The sequence below is a fragment of the Ptychodera flava genome, chromosome 6, assembly GCF_041260155.1.
Source record: "Ptychodera flava strain L36383 chromosome 6, AS_Pfla_20210202, whole genome shotgun sequence".
Lineage (NCBI taxonomy): Eukaryota > Metazoa > Hemichordata > Enteropneusta > Ptychoderidae > Ptychodera > Ptychodera flava.
Genome location: NC_091933.1, coordinates 23,881,385 through 23,899,404, shown reverse-complemented (window position 1 = coordinate 23,899,404; position 18,020 = coordinate 23,881,385). Strand labels below are relative to the sequence as shown.

General features: G+C 36.4%; 1 protein-coding gene across 1 annotated transcript in view; it reads right to left on the bottom strand.

Annotated features, from left to right (window-relative positions):
- The window catches only part of LOC139135244 (kelch domain-containing protein 10-like), a 90,148-nt gene that overhangs the window by 15,579 nt on the left and 56,549 nt on the right, over positions 1–18,020 (bottom strand). Inside the window, exons 4-6 of the mRNA XM_070702535.1 lie at positions 12,910–13,188; positions 6,980–7,094; positions 1,961–2,100 (exon numbers count right to left, since the gene is read on the bottom strand). Of these exons, the coding sequence (XP_070558636.1) occupies positions 1,961–2,100; positions 6,980–7,094; positions 12,910–13,188 (534 nt within the window). The remainder of the gene's footprint in view (positions 1–1,960; positions 2,101–6,979; positions 7,095–12,909; positions 13,189–18,020) is intronic.

The following is an 18,020-nucleotide window of genomic DNA, read 5'->3' as shown; positions in this document are numbered from 1 at the left end:
AAAGCAAGTCTACCTCTGTACCACATGATCAGAGTCAATGTAATCTTAACTCAATTAGTTGTCATCAAGGAATTGACACCAATTCTAAATCAGTATCTGATTCTCCAGGCCATTATATTAGCTGAACTTGAACATTGAACTTTTGATGTTGATATCCTGTGGTCAACCGTGGTCCAATTGTAGACAACTTAATTATATCTGTTATATCTTCCTTAACTATGGTATAATTGTTGCAAAAGCAATTATTTTATTCTTTGAGATCAATGTCTGACTAGGGATAGACCATCTGAACTTGGGAGGGAATAGTGAGGGATAGACTATTGTATGTCTCAATATCAGTGCAATTACTTCCATTTGGGGGGTGATATCTCTGAGAGGGAATATATTAAATCTGACCATAAAAGAGGTCAGGGTTGGTGTCAGATCACATATATACCCTACTAGTCCCAAAGAAGAAAGTTGTTGTGGGTCCCTCAGGAAGACTTTCTGCAGTAAAAACATTCAAGATGTCTCTTTCATCTTCCAATCTTTGTTGTCTTTTTTAGAAGTATGTAAGGAATTGACACCAATTCTAAATCAGTATCTGATTCTCCAGGCCATTATATTAGCTGAACTTGAACATTGAACTTTTGATGTTGATATCCTGTGGTCAACCGTGGTCCAATTGTAGACAACTTAATTATATCTGTTATATCTTCCTTAACTATGGTATAATTGTTTGCAAAAGCAATTATTTTATTCTTTGAGATCAATGTCTGACTAGGGATAGACCATCTGAACTTGGGAGGGAATAGTGAGGGATAGACTATTGTATGTCTCAATATCAGTGCAATTACTTCCATTTGGGGGGTGATATCTCTGAGAGGGAATACATTAAATCTGACCATAAAAGAGGTCAGGGTTGGTGTCAGATCACATATATACCCTACTAGTCCCAAAGAAGAAAGTTGTTGTGGGTCCCTCAAGGAAGACTTTCTGCAGTAAAAACATTCAAGATGTCTCTTTCATCTTCCAATCTTTGTTGTCTTTTTTAGAAGTATGTAAGGAATTGACACCAATTCTAAATCAGTATCTGATTCTCCAGGCCATTATATTAGCTGAACTTGAACATTGAACTTTTGATGTTGATATCCTGTGGTCAACCGTGGTCCAATTGTAGACAACTTAATTATATCTGTTATATCTTCCTTAACTATGGTATAATTGTTGCAAAATCAATTATTTTATTCTTTGAGATCAATGTCTGACTAGGGATAGACCATCTGAACTTGGGAGGGAATAGTGAGGGATAGACTATTGTATGTCTCAATATCAGTGCAATTACTTCCATTTGGGGGGTGATATCTCTGAGAGGGAATACATTAAATCTGACCATAAAAGAGGTCAGGGTTGGTGTCAGATCACATATATACCCTACTAGTCCCAAAGAAGAAAGTTGTTGTGGGTCCCTCAAGGAAGACTTTCTGCAGTAAAAACATTCAAGATGTCTCTTTCATCTTCCAATCTTTGTTGTCTTTTTTAGAAGTATGTAAGGCATACCTCTAGAGAATTCAATATTTGTTTTCTGTCTTGCTTATCACAAGGATATTTTTTTACAAAGGGAGCTGGTCTTGAGAGATTTTTGAAACAAAGCAATTCGACCTCCATATTTTTCCGCTCTTCAAATCCCATCTCCCACCCCAACCCTCCTTGAATTTTTGACCAAGTTCCCAAGTCTCATGGTCAGATCCCTTATCCATACACATCATAAATTACACAATACTTTAGGAATTACTTTGAGACACAAACAACAAGATGAAATATTCCAATTACCTGGTCCATTAAAAATCACAAACGAAACACACATCGTCAAATACACAGACACACAGAGGTCACCCATCACTATAGAGAAGCTACAAGGTAAAAAATGAGAATCATGTTTGTAAGAGACAAGTAAGTGAGTGTTTTGTCAATGACTTACTGGTGTGACAGCTGCTGCATGGAAATAGACTGGCTCCGGAAGTCGAACTCTTAGTCTTGTCCATTGTAAATTATCTAACGTTAGCTTCCAGATGTCTCCAAATATGCGGTGCTCATCATAACCTCCACATATGTAGACATCTAAGTTTGAGAGAGAGAGAGAGAGAGAGAGAGAGAGAGAGGAGAGAGAGAGAGAGAGAGAGAGAGAGAGAGAGAGAGAGAGGGAGAGAGAGAGAGAGAGAGAGAGAGAGAGAGAGAGAGAGAGAGAGAGAGAGTACAAAGATTGAAGGAAATTGGTGGAGAGAAAAGGAAAAATAAATAAAAAAAAATTTTAGATTGATAATACAGTACATAATACTGTACCGTATTACTGTATTATGTACATACAGTACATAATACAGTAATACAGTACATATTTCCAAGTTAAAGTTATCCTCTCAGAACTAGCAATGGTATGTTTTATTAAAATACAGCCATGGTATAAAAATTCAATTGAAAATGTGATGAGAGTAGAAAACTACAATAAAGACACAGACAGCTGCATGTGTTTTTGACCTATAAAAAGGAAACATACTTGAGTAAAATTACATCCTGAAGATTGATATCTGAATTAGTTATTAGGGAGTGTTTGACAACAATCATACTGAAACTTATTCCTTCTTAAATTGAATTGACCGAGATTTGTCACAAAAGGTTTATGTCAGCATAGAGAGAAGAAAGCTGGTAGAGCATGGACAAAATCCAGTGTCACTGTCAACAATGTCCCATATTTACTGATAGTGATTGGGTGTTTACAAAACTCTGTGATATTATTACCAGATATGTATTTGTTAGGTACTCAAATTTGTGCCTTCTTCTCTTAAAAGTAAATAAATACATTTACAAATTGTAATGGTACAAATCGCATACAAATAAACTGGTGGGTCTTGTCAAGTGGTAATATTTATTTTGGGTTCCCTTTCTCGTCGCTTTTTTTGAAATAGTCAATATGCATTTGTCTGCAATGAAACCATTATATTCTAGACTTTTCCTGGTGGTTAAAGTACATATTCATAATATTTTGTGCGTTGCCTTGCTTGAGCTTGAATCAAGGTCAGGCCAAGGCTTGTACCCTTTGAAGAAATTCTGCTACAACAAACATAAGATGTGTGGGGAAGAATACAGACAAATATGTTTTTCATATCATAAAATATTACATTGTGTACTTTGTACAGATGAAAGTCAATACCATGAATCAGTGTCAAGATATTCCGACAAAGACGAGAAAATTCATTCTAAACTCAATTTTCATCACTTCTGGCTGGGGTCCAGAAAAAATAACTGAACCAGCGCTTTGTGTAAGTTGTTGAGAAGATACAGATACCATAGGATCAGCACAGAGATAAGAGGAAACACACATTAGCGGTATGTTATATGCCTCTGTAGGTACTGTCACAAATGCCACTATGGGTGCTTTCAGAAAATGAAAGTGCTAACTTTGGGTATGTTTACTCTAAGCTATATGCTTGTACAAGAATTGAAAATGCTGTTGAGATGGGGTTTTTTGAGCACTACAGATAGATGAAACTAATATATATATATATATATATATATATATATATATATATATATATATATATATATATATATATATATATATATATATATATATATATATATATATATATATAATATAAAATATTCACACAGACATCATAAAATATCTATTCTGTACGATACCAGTTCATATTCTGGTGCAGACCCGATAGGAAATTACATTACAACACGTGACATAACGACAGTTGATGGAAGATTGTTAGTAGCTCTCGCCATTTTTCAGTTGTGGCAGACAGATATCCATACATCATGTCGACCAATGGTGTACAACGATAAAAAATGATGGATGAAAACAATGACCTAATATTTCATCCGGTCAACGGATGTGATCGGATCGTGGAATATTCGATGAGCCCTTACAACAAAGCCTGGAACATGACTTAGTGAGATTGATGGGAAAACAAATCACCATGGAATCTTGTTTGACCATATATGGGCGAAACCACCCGTCCTTGACTGTCTTTCTTTCACTTTGTTGCTTGGCAGCTTGCGGCACAAAATTGCAGTGTTAGTGCATACTGCATGCACTTTAAAGTACCACATTAAAAACCAAAGCCTACAATTGAATACACCAACTATATTTTTTTGTTTATTTTCCCTCAATAAAAAAGAAATACATTCTCATTGTCATGCACTGTTTTACATATCATATGACAATTACAGATACCTCTCCTTGCTGTCTGCAAAATGTACAAATTTTTGATTTTATTTATAAGATAGGCAAACAATATAGTGACAGATATTTATTGAGTACAGATTGCAAACTCAATATGAAAGTATGACAATAAATATATGAGGAGATTTGTATATAACTTCATAAATTATTAATTGTATACACAGCAAACAATGGACTACCATAAACCACACTGAAATGGGCCACTGTGTATTACAGGAATATACGATAGGGACTTATGTATAGGGGCCACCATAAATTTTCACATTTCCCGCAATAAAATAACTGAGTTATGAATCTCAATTGCGTAGCAAAGCACAATTCTTTGATATAATTGCTGTAATTTGTATGACTTATGTATTGGATTAAAGCTTTTGATATATACTACTTTCAAATTGCACATAGCAACACATGTATTATATTACTCTTTAATACACATAACATTGTCTTTGTTCAATAATTATCTAGCTGATTGAAGAGTTTGCGTTCCCTGTTGATTTCAGCTGAGAAGGTTGCATCATTGACAGGACAATGATCAAATGGAAATAAAAATTTATGGTACATTGAAATCTGTGCAAAGTACATCACTATCCCCTGGCAAATGACTTAATAAAACACAGTTTTTAACTGTCTGTGTGTTTTTTAAACCTATATTACATAATTCTCTGTATGTTTTTTAAACCTTTATTATACAATTTTAGATTCAATCATCATTTTGTTTTCACTTATATCAGGAATACAGAAAACAAAAAGCTTCAGTACTTTGCCATATATAAATTAACACAATTTGCATAATAGTTTACTACCTCATTTGCATGATGGCTTCACCAGATGGTCTATAGTTATGTACCAATTATTGAAAATCACACATTCAAATATCATAGCCTTTTTGCCTCTAGATTAGAATGCATATTCTTCAGAGTTCAGTATTGTTTTACATGTTTTTGTTTGTGTTTTAAGGTTTCACAAAACCTACATGTGTCCTGAAACATTAGAACCTCATAAAGTTGGAATATGACGTCATGTACAGTGACGGGTCTGTCATCGATTGCTTTAAAGAGATGGAAGAACAATTAGGAGGCAGCGGGAGAAAGACAGGGTTATTGATTCATCAAGGCAGTCAATGCATTGGTACAACCTTGCGACACAAATGTTTGGTTCAGATGGTCAGACTCCAGACTTTTACAGCCTCTGCCGCCAAATACAGTCACTACCCTAACAACATCTTTCAATGTACACCACCTGCATGACCCTGCTTTTCAGCATCTTGCTCTTGCAATTGAGAAAATAAATCACCGCTGTCAGAACCGTGCACTCGGGAGAGCACCAATAGAGCTCAAAGTTAATCGCAGTAAATGACACAGCGGCCCCGGACAGGGTTCAGGGTGAAACAGCTTTAGCTCATAAAACATTTACCATACCTGCAGAAGTCTATATGTGTGGCTGGAAGTTACTTTTACCAAGTATTAACCATACAGCGATTGGGTCAAGAACATAAGTGGACATAATAACGACACAAGTTTCATGAAAAATATAAATAATAAAAGGGATCTGTACTGGTCTACAGAATCACAAATTAGGTTAGGTCATAAATAGAACAATTCGAACCAGAGTCCAGTGTTGCCTAGACTTGTTGTAACTACCGGTAATTCAGACGAATGACAAAAATGGCCCACCATAAATATTTGAGTTCAAGTTTGGGACACAAACAATGTACATTTTTATTACCCCTTTACATTCTTATCTACCCAAACTACATCTATATTCATGAGCTTTTCTCATTAGGAAGGTTTCCAGCTCAAGGCCAGCAGGGCTTGCATTTTAATCCAATGACTAAACCCTGTATACACTACCTTACGAACGACCTATTAGTTCCCCTCCGTTAGTAAATTCTGGCAAAGATCTTCTTCATGGTGGCAGAGCTTGATATCAATTCGCTCAAATTACTGATCAACGAGTGAAAAAGTACAGGTAAACTGTACATCTGAAAAATAAAGCTGTGTACCGCACATCCCATCCGTGGATTACTTAAAAGCACATTCCCTGTGTTAAAAGCTTGTAAACTGTTTCTATCAGAGGTCGGTTGATTGTGGTCAAAAAGGATCAAGCAAACATTCCTCTAATGCAACGCCCATCGTTCCAAATTTTAGAATCACCATAAATTGTGCCCCGACATCAAGATATTCCATTTCTGCTGTTATAAGTGATCCTTGATTGATGCATGATCATAAAGTAAAAGTTGCAAGTGGGCTTATCCGCTGACTTATAAACTCAGTTCCCTAATTTTTGTCTTTGCCGAACGCCTACTCAGGGAATATTTCACTTTTTACTTCTCCCGAGTGGGAAAGAGTGCACACAAGGGACTTGCTTTGTTTATGGTTCACGATATGGATTTGATAAACGTTGTAAATTGTTACACTATGATACATTACATTCTGATATGCATGTTGCATGCCTCACAGCTGATCTGCAGAATGGCAAAACAGAGCATATATATACATGTGTGTATGTATATATGTATATATATATATATATATATATATATATATATATATATATATATATATATATATATATATATATGAGACAGATGTAGGTGTTTCAATCTTTTCTCTACCAAGCTTTGACCCAAAGCAATCGTTTTCAATGCTACATTCAGATCTGTATACAGGAAAATGGTATTGAAAAAGCATGGGGGTTTGTATAGCACTTCAAGGGTATACAGGAGAGTACATGCTTTGTGATATTTACCGTTTCCTTGCTGTACACAACTGTGGCATCTTCTGGGCGCTGGGTATTGACCGTGGTGGGTGGGTTTGGTTTCAACAAACTCCCATCTCTTGGACTCTAAATGGAAACAATAAATCTACAAGACACAGAGAAGAGGAATTATAAGAATAAACATTAACACAGAGTTACTCTGTGATGTCAAAAACAGACATCTCTGTGAAAAAATTGTTCAACGATTACATTGGATTTAAATAGGGGTTAATTATCTGTTCAGAAGAGCTCTAGTCCATCATCAACTATTCTTACATTCAAACTGTTCGATGTTGATATGGATGTAAATTAAACCAACACACAGGCACACAGAACTTTAAGACAAACAGACCCATTGGCATAAGGCCACTCACAGACAAATTAATGCTCCACATGTAATATAAAAGTTGTATACTTTCAACTTGGCAAGTATATATGTGTATTCAAAGATCTTCTCTTTATGTCAGGGCTTAAATCAAAATTGTTGGACTTGTATTGAAATGAGAGATACCGCAATTCCACATGGTCTGCAGTATGAATATATCCTGCCCATGTGACAAACAGATTGCTGTTTTAAAATGGACATTTCTAATGTAGCAATCACCACCACGTCTCTGAAGTTCTAATTCAACAGCAACATTTTATGTAGCTTTCTTAATTAATCCATTATCCCTTCATTGTCATTGTTTGTCATTTGTCAAAGTCACAGAAAAAGTTCAGTCACACATAGACATGGACATTCTGTTAAAGGCCCACAGAAGAACAGCAACATTTTTCCCTTATCAATAGTTCTGTAAACACTGATCCGATCGGTCATCTGCTTGGAAATGCTATCATGGCAGCCTACAAGTTGGAACAACCCTTTTGCATCTTGCAAACTCAACAAAGACAAGCTAATCTCCAAGATTGCACTGCATTTTTATTGAGACGCACGGAGACAACTTACACGCGTCGCAGATCGATTTCAATCTGGTGCGGTACATCTGCAAATTCTTCATCAGCCTTGGTGAATGCGGGCAAAATCCTTCGCCACTGTAAGGTACAGCCTAATTTGGAAGCAATTTGAAACAACCCTTCCAGCACTCGGAATTTTCCCCCCGACAACACCATGTACAAGTGCTCTTTACATCGGCGGCAATCATCGTCCGGGTCTATCAGGCCCACAGAAGCATTGTATATATGCATGAACACACGGACCACTTCCTTGATTACAACGGAGATGGTGATGCGTAATTTCATTACCAAGTTTGAGGAAGGGCCTATCAAATGTAATTGTGTCGGCCTGCAACCAACAAAATGAAGTACTTGTAGACTGAAGTCCTAATGGAGATCGATCTGTCTTAATATTATATCTCACAGTCGCTGGGAAAAAAAATTGTCATCCTGGTGATTTCTGGCTACTTTGATAGAAGTAATTGTAGCTGATGGTGACTGTCTAACTTACAAGTGTGTGAGTACTTTTCAGTGCAATGCTGCGGGTAGCATAGCGTACCAGACTTTACTGAATTAAATATTTTTATTCACAATTTTCCTTGAGAAAATGTGATATTCATGTGAAAAATTTTGCAAAAAACATTTGATATTGTGAATCTGAAGAACGAAGAGTATCAGTAAGTTATAAAACCTTTTAGCCAAAGTCAATTTTCGTCACCCTTATAAAATATACCTAAGTCCATTTTTGTCAAATTTTCCCCAAAATTTTGTTTAAAAACTGTAGCCAATGGAATGTTGTGTTTGTTTGGTCCAAAATTATCAGAAAAATTACAGAAAAAATCATGAAAATTGGTAAAATGTTGCACTGAAATTTTGGTGGGAAAAAATAAAGCATTAAAAGGGTTAAATCTCAGTATTAAAGTCCTTTAAAATACAGATGCTGCAAAATGTGGCATTGGCTGTGGAAGGGAAAATGATCTGATTTGATGCAAATCCTAGAACAAGGTGAGCGCCTCATGGTTTTATTGGTTGTGCAAACGATACAGTGTAGATAAAGGAGAGATTTTTTAGTTACGTTTTTGTGAAAATCACACACTGACCAGGGTTTAATTGCTGGGCTGCATTACCACTTCATCTTGTAAAGTGATGACATATTGTTACATATGTAGCAAGTGCTGTTTCGCCAGTTGTTTTGATCCAAAATGATGTGACAGTCGTAATTTCTCACACATGTGCATGATCACGTAGACACACAGTGTTCAACATCTTCAAAATTGAAACACATGGCAGAGACAGAACCATATGCTTTATTAAACACTTTGAAAAGGGTACCCTGCAATAACTGCCAATTGCCATATCTCTGGTAAATAAAATTTGTCAAAGTTTCACACTTTCACTGGCACACGTCGCGGGTACTGACATTAGGAACAGATAACCACTTGTGACCACTTGTTACGAAGCAGAGAAGAACATCACCAATCCTCGGTGGTTATATATTGCCGGTAGATAAATGGTCGCATAAATATGCACAGTTTAACTGGAAAAACCAACCTGATTTGAATATCCGCACTGTATACAGAAGTCAGCCCTACCGCTCTCCTAATTCAATTAATCTATGACCTATAGCCGGTCACAAACCTCAATTTCTTCTTCTAATTTGCTTTGGAAACTGGAGAGTCTCCGAAGTCAGTGTCAGTGTCGTGTGTATTCAACCTCACAGTGCCAGATGCCACTTTAATTGTTTGCACAAATTGCTACAACAACTATTACAAGTACGTTCATTATAGAATATTGTCCAATTACGGGTATTGCAGAATTCAGCATGCCATGGGATATTAATCTTTCATGCTCATCTACATTTCAACTTTTCTGGGATCAATATCTGCATTTTGGTATTTTTCTCTCAAATAGCGGACCATCAGTGACGGTTGTTAGAAATAAAAGAGAGTAGGATATTGGGCAATCATTTGAAAGAGTTAAAAAAAGTGCGCCCTAACTGTTTGGTAGATCACGGTTCATCGTCACGGCCTAGTCCACAAATGGGGGACTGATGACGCCAATAGACTAGAAATGGATTTCAAACGTCGCTTTTCTCTCTTTCTATTTGGGTCGAATTCCTCATTTAGACTGAAAATATAATGCTGTAATGACGCCCATAAAACTAAGTCAAGTGCAGAGCCTTCTTTGTGAGGCTCTGCTTATTTTTCGTTTCCATGGAGATTGGCTTATGAAACAAACCTAGAATATGATGGATTGATGATTGCTGTATCTGTCTTCAGATCAGATGATACGTATCTGCAGTTGTCGCCGGCGGGGTGCAAGCTTCGGCAAACTATTTGATGACATTCCCAGCGCTGTGCTTTGACGGCTGACAGTGCGGCAATTTAGGGCAATTAAAGCAAGAAGCCAAATTACACAGCATTTTACTTGAAACACCTCAATCTAAAATGGCAGGGGGGTATAGGGCTAAATGCAAAGAACTTTCTGCCTTGCTATTTACGACTGCTTACACAACACAGCTTGGTATTAACAGCAGTTCAGGTACTACCTTGAAAAACGCAAGATTGAGGTCTTCTAAAAATGATGAAATTTGATATAATCTGATATCATATTCTCAAAAATCACATGGTGTGAAGATAAAGATGACCATAAAAGCTGATGAACATTTCACAAGGACACATGTCGTCCTATTCTGCTATTCTCATATTCTATTTTTTTCTCATCACGCTGTGTGCTGACTGTCTTTTTTTTTTAATGTCAAAAAGAGCAACCCAGCTATTAAATAGCTGTCACTAATCTAAGGCGAAAATGACATTTATACAATGGTGGGTTTTTAAGACTCAGGATCCAGATACCGTACTGTGTGATCAGACAATTTTGTCACAAAACAAGGAGGTGTTCACATATAGGATAAGGATTAGCAGAAAACCTTGAAAGTTATTGTGCACAGCCTCTGAAGTGAATTTTATACATTCAGAGGATTCTAAAAGTCTGACTATATCCAGAGAAATTCTGAGTTGACACCATAGCCTTTATAGAAGTCTATTAAACAAAGTATTAACACAATGAAGGAAAAGACAAAAAGGTCAGCAATGGGCTACCAGATACTACTGTATATCCTATGGATCTAATGCTGAACTGCAGTATGTGCATATGTATCTGTGAATGTCATTCATTCAATTGGATATGTATATTCCTACCATATGTTACACTTCTGCAGGACCACTTTTAGTCAAGATCTGGATTTCATACTGTTTTTAAATAAGCCAGCTTGAAAAGGTTGAAAAATAATTCAAATGGGAGGGGGCTCAAGTCCCTCATGGTTTGATTTTCTTTCCTTATCGTTGATTTTGCACGTTACAAGCTTATCATTACAATCTCTTACTCTTGATAAGGTAAAAAATTATATTCTTGAAAGAGATGGGCTTATTAAATATCATAAACAGTTGCTAAAGTAACCATATGATTGACTGCTTTCATTTTTCTCATGTTTTGAATTCAATCATTGAAACTCCATCTGAACAAACACAGACAAGATCTGTTTTCCCTCCTGATACACGTGTGAAATTTGGTCTCATGCAGCAGAAATTTTATGCACATTTCTTGCATCCCCCCTCCCCAACCCCCGTCCCCCCCCCCCCCCCCCCCCCCCCCCCCCCGTTTCAGGAAATTGTCTAGAACCACTGATATTTCACATAGCTAAATGCCAAACACAAATCCACAGTTGCATTTTAAAAAACTTATAACAATCTGAGTACCGGGTTAACACAAAACACCTGTCTGAAGTTTTTGTTCTCTCAAGCGGTTCCTCCTCCGCTGAAAGGCACTGCGTAAGTGCCGAATTTGATACCACAATGCTGCTGTGTTTCCACAATTACGCAGGCCATTCAAACTCATTTCGCAGAACAAACTATGAAATTCAATATCAATTTTGCTGCAGCGCGATTTATCTATGATTTGAGGAAATGGGCAATTTCGGAAATTAAACATGCGGTTTTGATCACCTCAAATTGTAACATCGGACTGTTCCGTTGAAATGATTCTCTGAACTGTAATCTGACACCATATTGGAAAATTCACTTCGCCTTGGGCTGATGATTCTGTCGGTGCATGTCTTTCATTTCACAGAGTGGAAGGAAAGCAAGATCAGAAATTCATAAAGCTTCCACAACCCTGTGGACACGTACCATTCCCTGACAAAACTCTTCCTGATGAGCACCTGTTTTTATCAACCATATCCGCACATACTTTTTCAACTACTATTAAAATCAGAGACAAGGTGGATATATGCCTGAAGAACTTACATTTTTACAAATTACATTAGAAATTGCAAATACATACACACACACACACAAAGCAAAAAAAGAGACAAAATGAGAACACATCAAGTGTATTTAGTATCACAAGTTTTATACATTTACTTGATTATCAGATAAGTAGACTTTATAGTTATATATTTACCAAAACTTATTTGCATCTTCTAAGAGGGGTAAAGTGCTTAATGCAGGAATGCAGAGCAATATTACAATAAATATGAGAACACATCAAGTATGTTTGGTACCTATTACTCAAGTTTCACGCATACATGCGATCGTCAGATAGGTAGATTTTATTGTAAAGATTTTTTTTACAATAAAATCTACCTATCTGACGATCGCATGTATGCGTGAAACTCGAGTAATAGGTACCAAACATACTTGATGTGTTCTCATATTTATTGTATATATATATATATATATATATATATATATATATATATATATATATATATATATATATATATATATATGTTTACATAGACACACACACACATATATATATTTGTGTTTGTGTGTTTATGTGTGTGAGTGTATTTGTTTTTTGTGTTAAATTATTTTACTTTTTCATCAGTATGGACATATGGGAATATAATCATTGAAATCTATAGCAGACACTGGTGATAAAACAGTATATGGCAGAAATGATCCAACAACTTAACTTTAACTTACCCTGTCCAGTGGATAAACACTCCACGAGGTCCCTCCTCCCAAAATGTACAATTTTTTCCCGTCAGATGCCATCTCGTGCCGGTATCGTGGTTCAGGTATTGGTATATGTTGGTCATCGTAAGACTCCCTGCCTTGGATGAGTTTCTCTATTGCAGCTTCTGTGTCAAAGAGTCTATTCCAGACCCTGGTCTTCAGGTTGAGTTGATGGACATCAGAGTTGTACTGCCAGCCTGTGGTCCCCCCTTGCACATAGAGACAAGAACCAACCAGGGCTGCTGTCTACAAAGTCAGAGAAAATCAAATATAACTAAAATTCTCAATATTCATCAGAAATTTTCAGCAATTCTGAAAATATTTAAGATTTGCTCTCTTTCAGAAAGCATAAAAAGATTTCAAAACCATAATCACTGCATCACTTCAATTACAAATTTTTAAAGGATAAATTGATAATATCAAAAATTTATACGTTATCAGATAGTTATGATTACAAAAACATGAAAGATGAGACAAATTAATGCACAGGATACTGTATATCGTCACAGCATCTATACAATTAAAGTTGTTTCTACACTTTGGTGCCTGCACAAATCTCCTGAAACTATCTTTGCTCACATTGCAGGGAGACACACACACAAAATAATTTTGAAAAAAAAAAGGGTGAATTGTCAAGAGGGAGGATCAAGTTCTTTTATTATAATTTATGGATAAAATTTGCAGATCAGTCTATGATTTCTTATGATAATTTATGATTAAAATTAGCAGATCAGTCCAGTCTATTGAATTATTAGTATTTCCAACATCCACGGGGTTATTTATACACCCATGGTGCAACGTAAGGGAATAGTTTTCCATGTAAGTTTGCAAGTTAACACACTTGATTGATGACGTTATGAACTGTACCTGTACATTACAATTCAAAGACCCATATTTCCATATTAACATTATTAGGAAGTTCATATTTCTCGATGTAAATCATGGCTATAATAACTGTGGAAAAGATTTAAATTTTTTGTCTGTTGTTTTTATATCATCCCCCTGTGGGGTTTGCCTTCTGAGCATAATAACTCTACCGGCAGGGGAGGGTTACGTTTCCGTACTGCGTTGCAAGCTTGCATATGGCAAACCACAAATCAATCCCAGCAACACCTTCAAGGTGTCTGTATTCAAACACTGGAAAGAAGCAAACAGTAGGGACACAACTGAGAGCCAAAAGAACTCAGTGACAATGAAGAAATGACTGAGTTTTATATTTATTCCACAAAATGACTAGGTTTATTTGTTCAAATCAGCCAACTTCCACTCAAGGTCTGATGGATATGCTAGTAATCGAAGTATGAACAACAATTGATTCTAATAAAAGACTTGAGAACTAATGAGCAGCTATATTTAAAGGGATACAGTCGTCGGAACTGCGCTGAAAGGTCGTATGGAACCCATACGACCAATGTAAACACTGTATCTAAGGTACGATGGTGACTGATGAAAATTAAAACATGTCTGTCATAATCTACATCGTATAATTTCAATGTTACAGCTATGATGATGAGGTGCATCTAGATATCGTGCATGGAATACATTGTTTATAAAACAAGAAACTCGCACAGGCGCAGTTCCGATGACTGTTTCCCTTTAATAATTATGATAATATCATTATTGTAGTTGTTGTTTTGTAATTTCATCATTATTGTCTTTACTTTTAGGCCATTGGGATAATGGCCATTGGACAATTACCCCAACTACAGGTAGTAGAGAATTGCTAAATATAAACATTGCTTTCAAAAAAGCGTTCTCTACCGTGTACTGTTGCATGACAGATTTGAACTTTGACCTTTGGTTGTTGGAGTGACAAAGAGCCGTGCGAGTGAGAATCGGTGCCAAGGTTGTGAAGGGACTGGAGCCATTATTTCTGCCCTTTAACAATCCTGGTATGCACTGCATCCAAAAGCTGTCGGCGGCTCAGCCTTACTTTGTTACGGCTGCATGGATTCTGAAGTAGCCAAAGTGGCTGAAACCCTAGACACTGGAATCAATAATGTTCAAAGTTCTGTATAGCCTACACAGGGAGCCGAGCTATGAGAGTGACTCTTGGGAGTGTGTCCAAATACTCAGTAGCAGGTGGTACAGTTGAACCGTTCGACACTATCAAGTGTACAAAAGAAAAATGTACCTGCTTCCACAGTAGCGCTAAAATGTATACTGTCAATTGTATATATGACATTCCAAAAGAATGATCTTACAGGAAAAAAAATTTGTAAATCTATCGAAATTTGAACAAATCTGATGAAGTACATTCCTATATAGTGGCAACAAAAATTCAAATTTTCTATCAAGCAAGCCGTTTGTGAGAAAAGTTTTCCACAAACAAGAAAGACAAAAAATCTTCTGAAAACTGAAATCACAACAGAATCAAGAATGAACCATACTTCCTCTTTTGTATCTATAACTAAAGATGAAAGCAATCCCACAACCTTCCTGAATTTCTTTTCTGATGGCTGTTTTCACAGGTTTTTTACGTTACCAGTAAATTAAAATATACTGAATGAAATGGTATGGAATATGGCAGGGACTAAGACAACAGACAGATGCATGAAGGGTTGAACACAGTGGAAACTTTTACAACATCATGTGTGTGTGTGTTATTTTCGAATATCAATGTCTCTCATAAGAACTTGTCATATGTGATAGATAAACAATATTGAAGCAAAATTACTGGTGTATGAACGACTGTGACATGTTTTATGCGTCCCACTGGGAATGATATCCTTGATAATTATTCAAAAAATATTAAAGTTTGCCACTTGAGAGGAAAGAGAAAAGACACTTCATGTTTTCGGATGAATGAATATTAAGGACGCTGTGATACACAGATGATGCGTACAGGTGGTAGTCTAGATCCAGATATGCATAATTCATAGAGTTAACTTGCCCAACAGCTTTCTAATCACGGAAGTAGCAATGTGGGTTTATTGTTAAATATGCATAAATCCGAGTATTTGAAAGCTCTCTTCCATAATTTAGGACAAATGGAGCGAGATATATCAGTGGAAATATGATTTTTTATTTACGGGATCGACACACTTAAAGTCACTTAAAATTCAAGGACTTTCAAAGCAATTTTCAAGGACTTTTTGAGGTCCAAAATACCATTTTCCAGGTATTGCTTACACTATCATTTTCACATTATCATTTTTACGATATCATGACTGATCATTTCATAATAACTGAAACATACGTACCCCGATTTTTAAAAAGTTACTGGGCCAGTGTTTGTTCATACAGTCATATTATGTGTACAAGATTGAAAATTTCTGATCTGAATAATCGTTGCTCTATTCCCAGTGATATTTTTATAACGAGGAAACATCTTGTTACACTGCAAAGAGTACTTGACACTCTGTAATCGGTGAAATAAACTCATAATGCTTGACGGTAAATTGCTTAAAATCTTCTTTTCTCTCACACATGCACAATGAAAGGTTGTTGGTCAACAATTCTCTTTCAAAAGGCAGCTGGTTTGCAAAATTGAATTTCTCTGTCAGATGTAAAATTTCTGTCAACAAAGCCTTTGAATGAAATTCACTGTGATTCCTTCCTCTTTCATCATTTATGAACATCATTCTTTGTCTGCTACTTTAATTTATTCCATCTCTCTCATTCTAGATTTCACACACCTACAATGTACCTCAACTCTCGTTTCCACAGCTGTACTATCTTCTGGACCATCTTGTGACTGTCTGAATGATGTTAACTTTGATTCAGTAAAACATTGGAAAGCAGAAGTGCAACGAAAAAATTATCCTCTTGAGGATTGATTCTTGCCAAAACCCATCGTTAGCTTGCAAACAGTTTCTGTATATATATATATATATATATATATAAGTTTTGCAGGTGCACTCAATCCAACAAAACTTGCCGTTACCCTGCAATTTACATGTATAAGTATACTAAGATCTCTACAGACTATATACATTTCATCACTGTTTTCATCGTAGATGTACCTAAAGAAGCTCTGGCTATAGAGTGAAATGTCCTATACACAAGAAATACATCTAAGTTGTGACGAAATGACAAGAGTGTCAATGTACCTCATTTAAACATATATATATATATATATATATATATATATATATATATATATATATATATATATATATATATATATATATATACATATATACACACACACACACACACACACACACACACACATATAAGTTTGTGATTCAATGGATATATATGTAGAGTTACAACATTTCTATACATGTTGCAGGTCAATTCAACCTGAGAATGGCAGGAATAGAAGAGTGCTGAAACCCAAGACACAAAGGCTGAAGGCTACCATGGATTATTCTATTTGCCGGGTAATTATGCCAAAGCGAGAAAAACGCAAAAAGAGGCGAATCTAATAACGTGACATCAGTGCCAGTGAAAGTGTAGTGTAGGTTAGCAGTGGCGTTCAGACCTCTTGGGTGAAGAAAACATCAGTAGATTTTTAAATGCTCTTCATTAACTTAACCCTATCACCCGGCAATACCCTGTGGTCAGGTCTTCCCCATGTCGCTAAAAAACAATGAGGTTTCACCAATGAACAAAATGGTGAAAGGGTTAATAGAATTAATGGCCTTGGGGATGTGTACCGTTGATGATCACGTCGTGTCAGGATTTGCACAAACCGGGAATGACAGGGAAGCTGTAAACTCTATTTGGCAGACAATAAGGGCATATGACATCTTGGGTGCGGGGGGGGGGGGGGGGGGGGGGGGACTGACAATTTAGCTGCAAAGTGTGGTGCATGTGGAAAATGTGATTTTCAGGCTGAAACTATAATGTGTGCTTTATGCTGTTGGGATATGCACTTATCATTACAATTAAATCCGGTGGCGGTGAAATGTTAACGAATTCAATGTCGACTATTACATGGGCACTACCTTGTCTAGCAGACCATGAAAAGGGCACATTACCTTTTCTTACTCCCATTGTATAGTTGTCTTGTAATTGCCTCTAGTACAGCTAGCTTTGCCGTGAGTTTAGACAGACTTACTACCTTGGGCATACAGGGCGCAATTTGTCACTTCGAGCTTACTGTATATTAGTATTTGTCGGAGGAGATT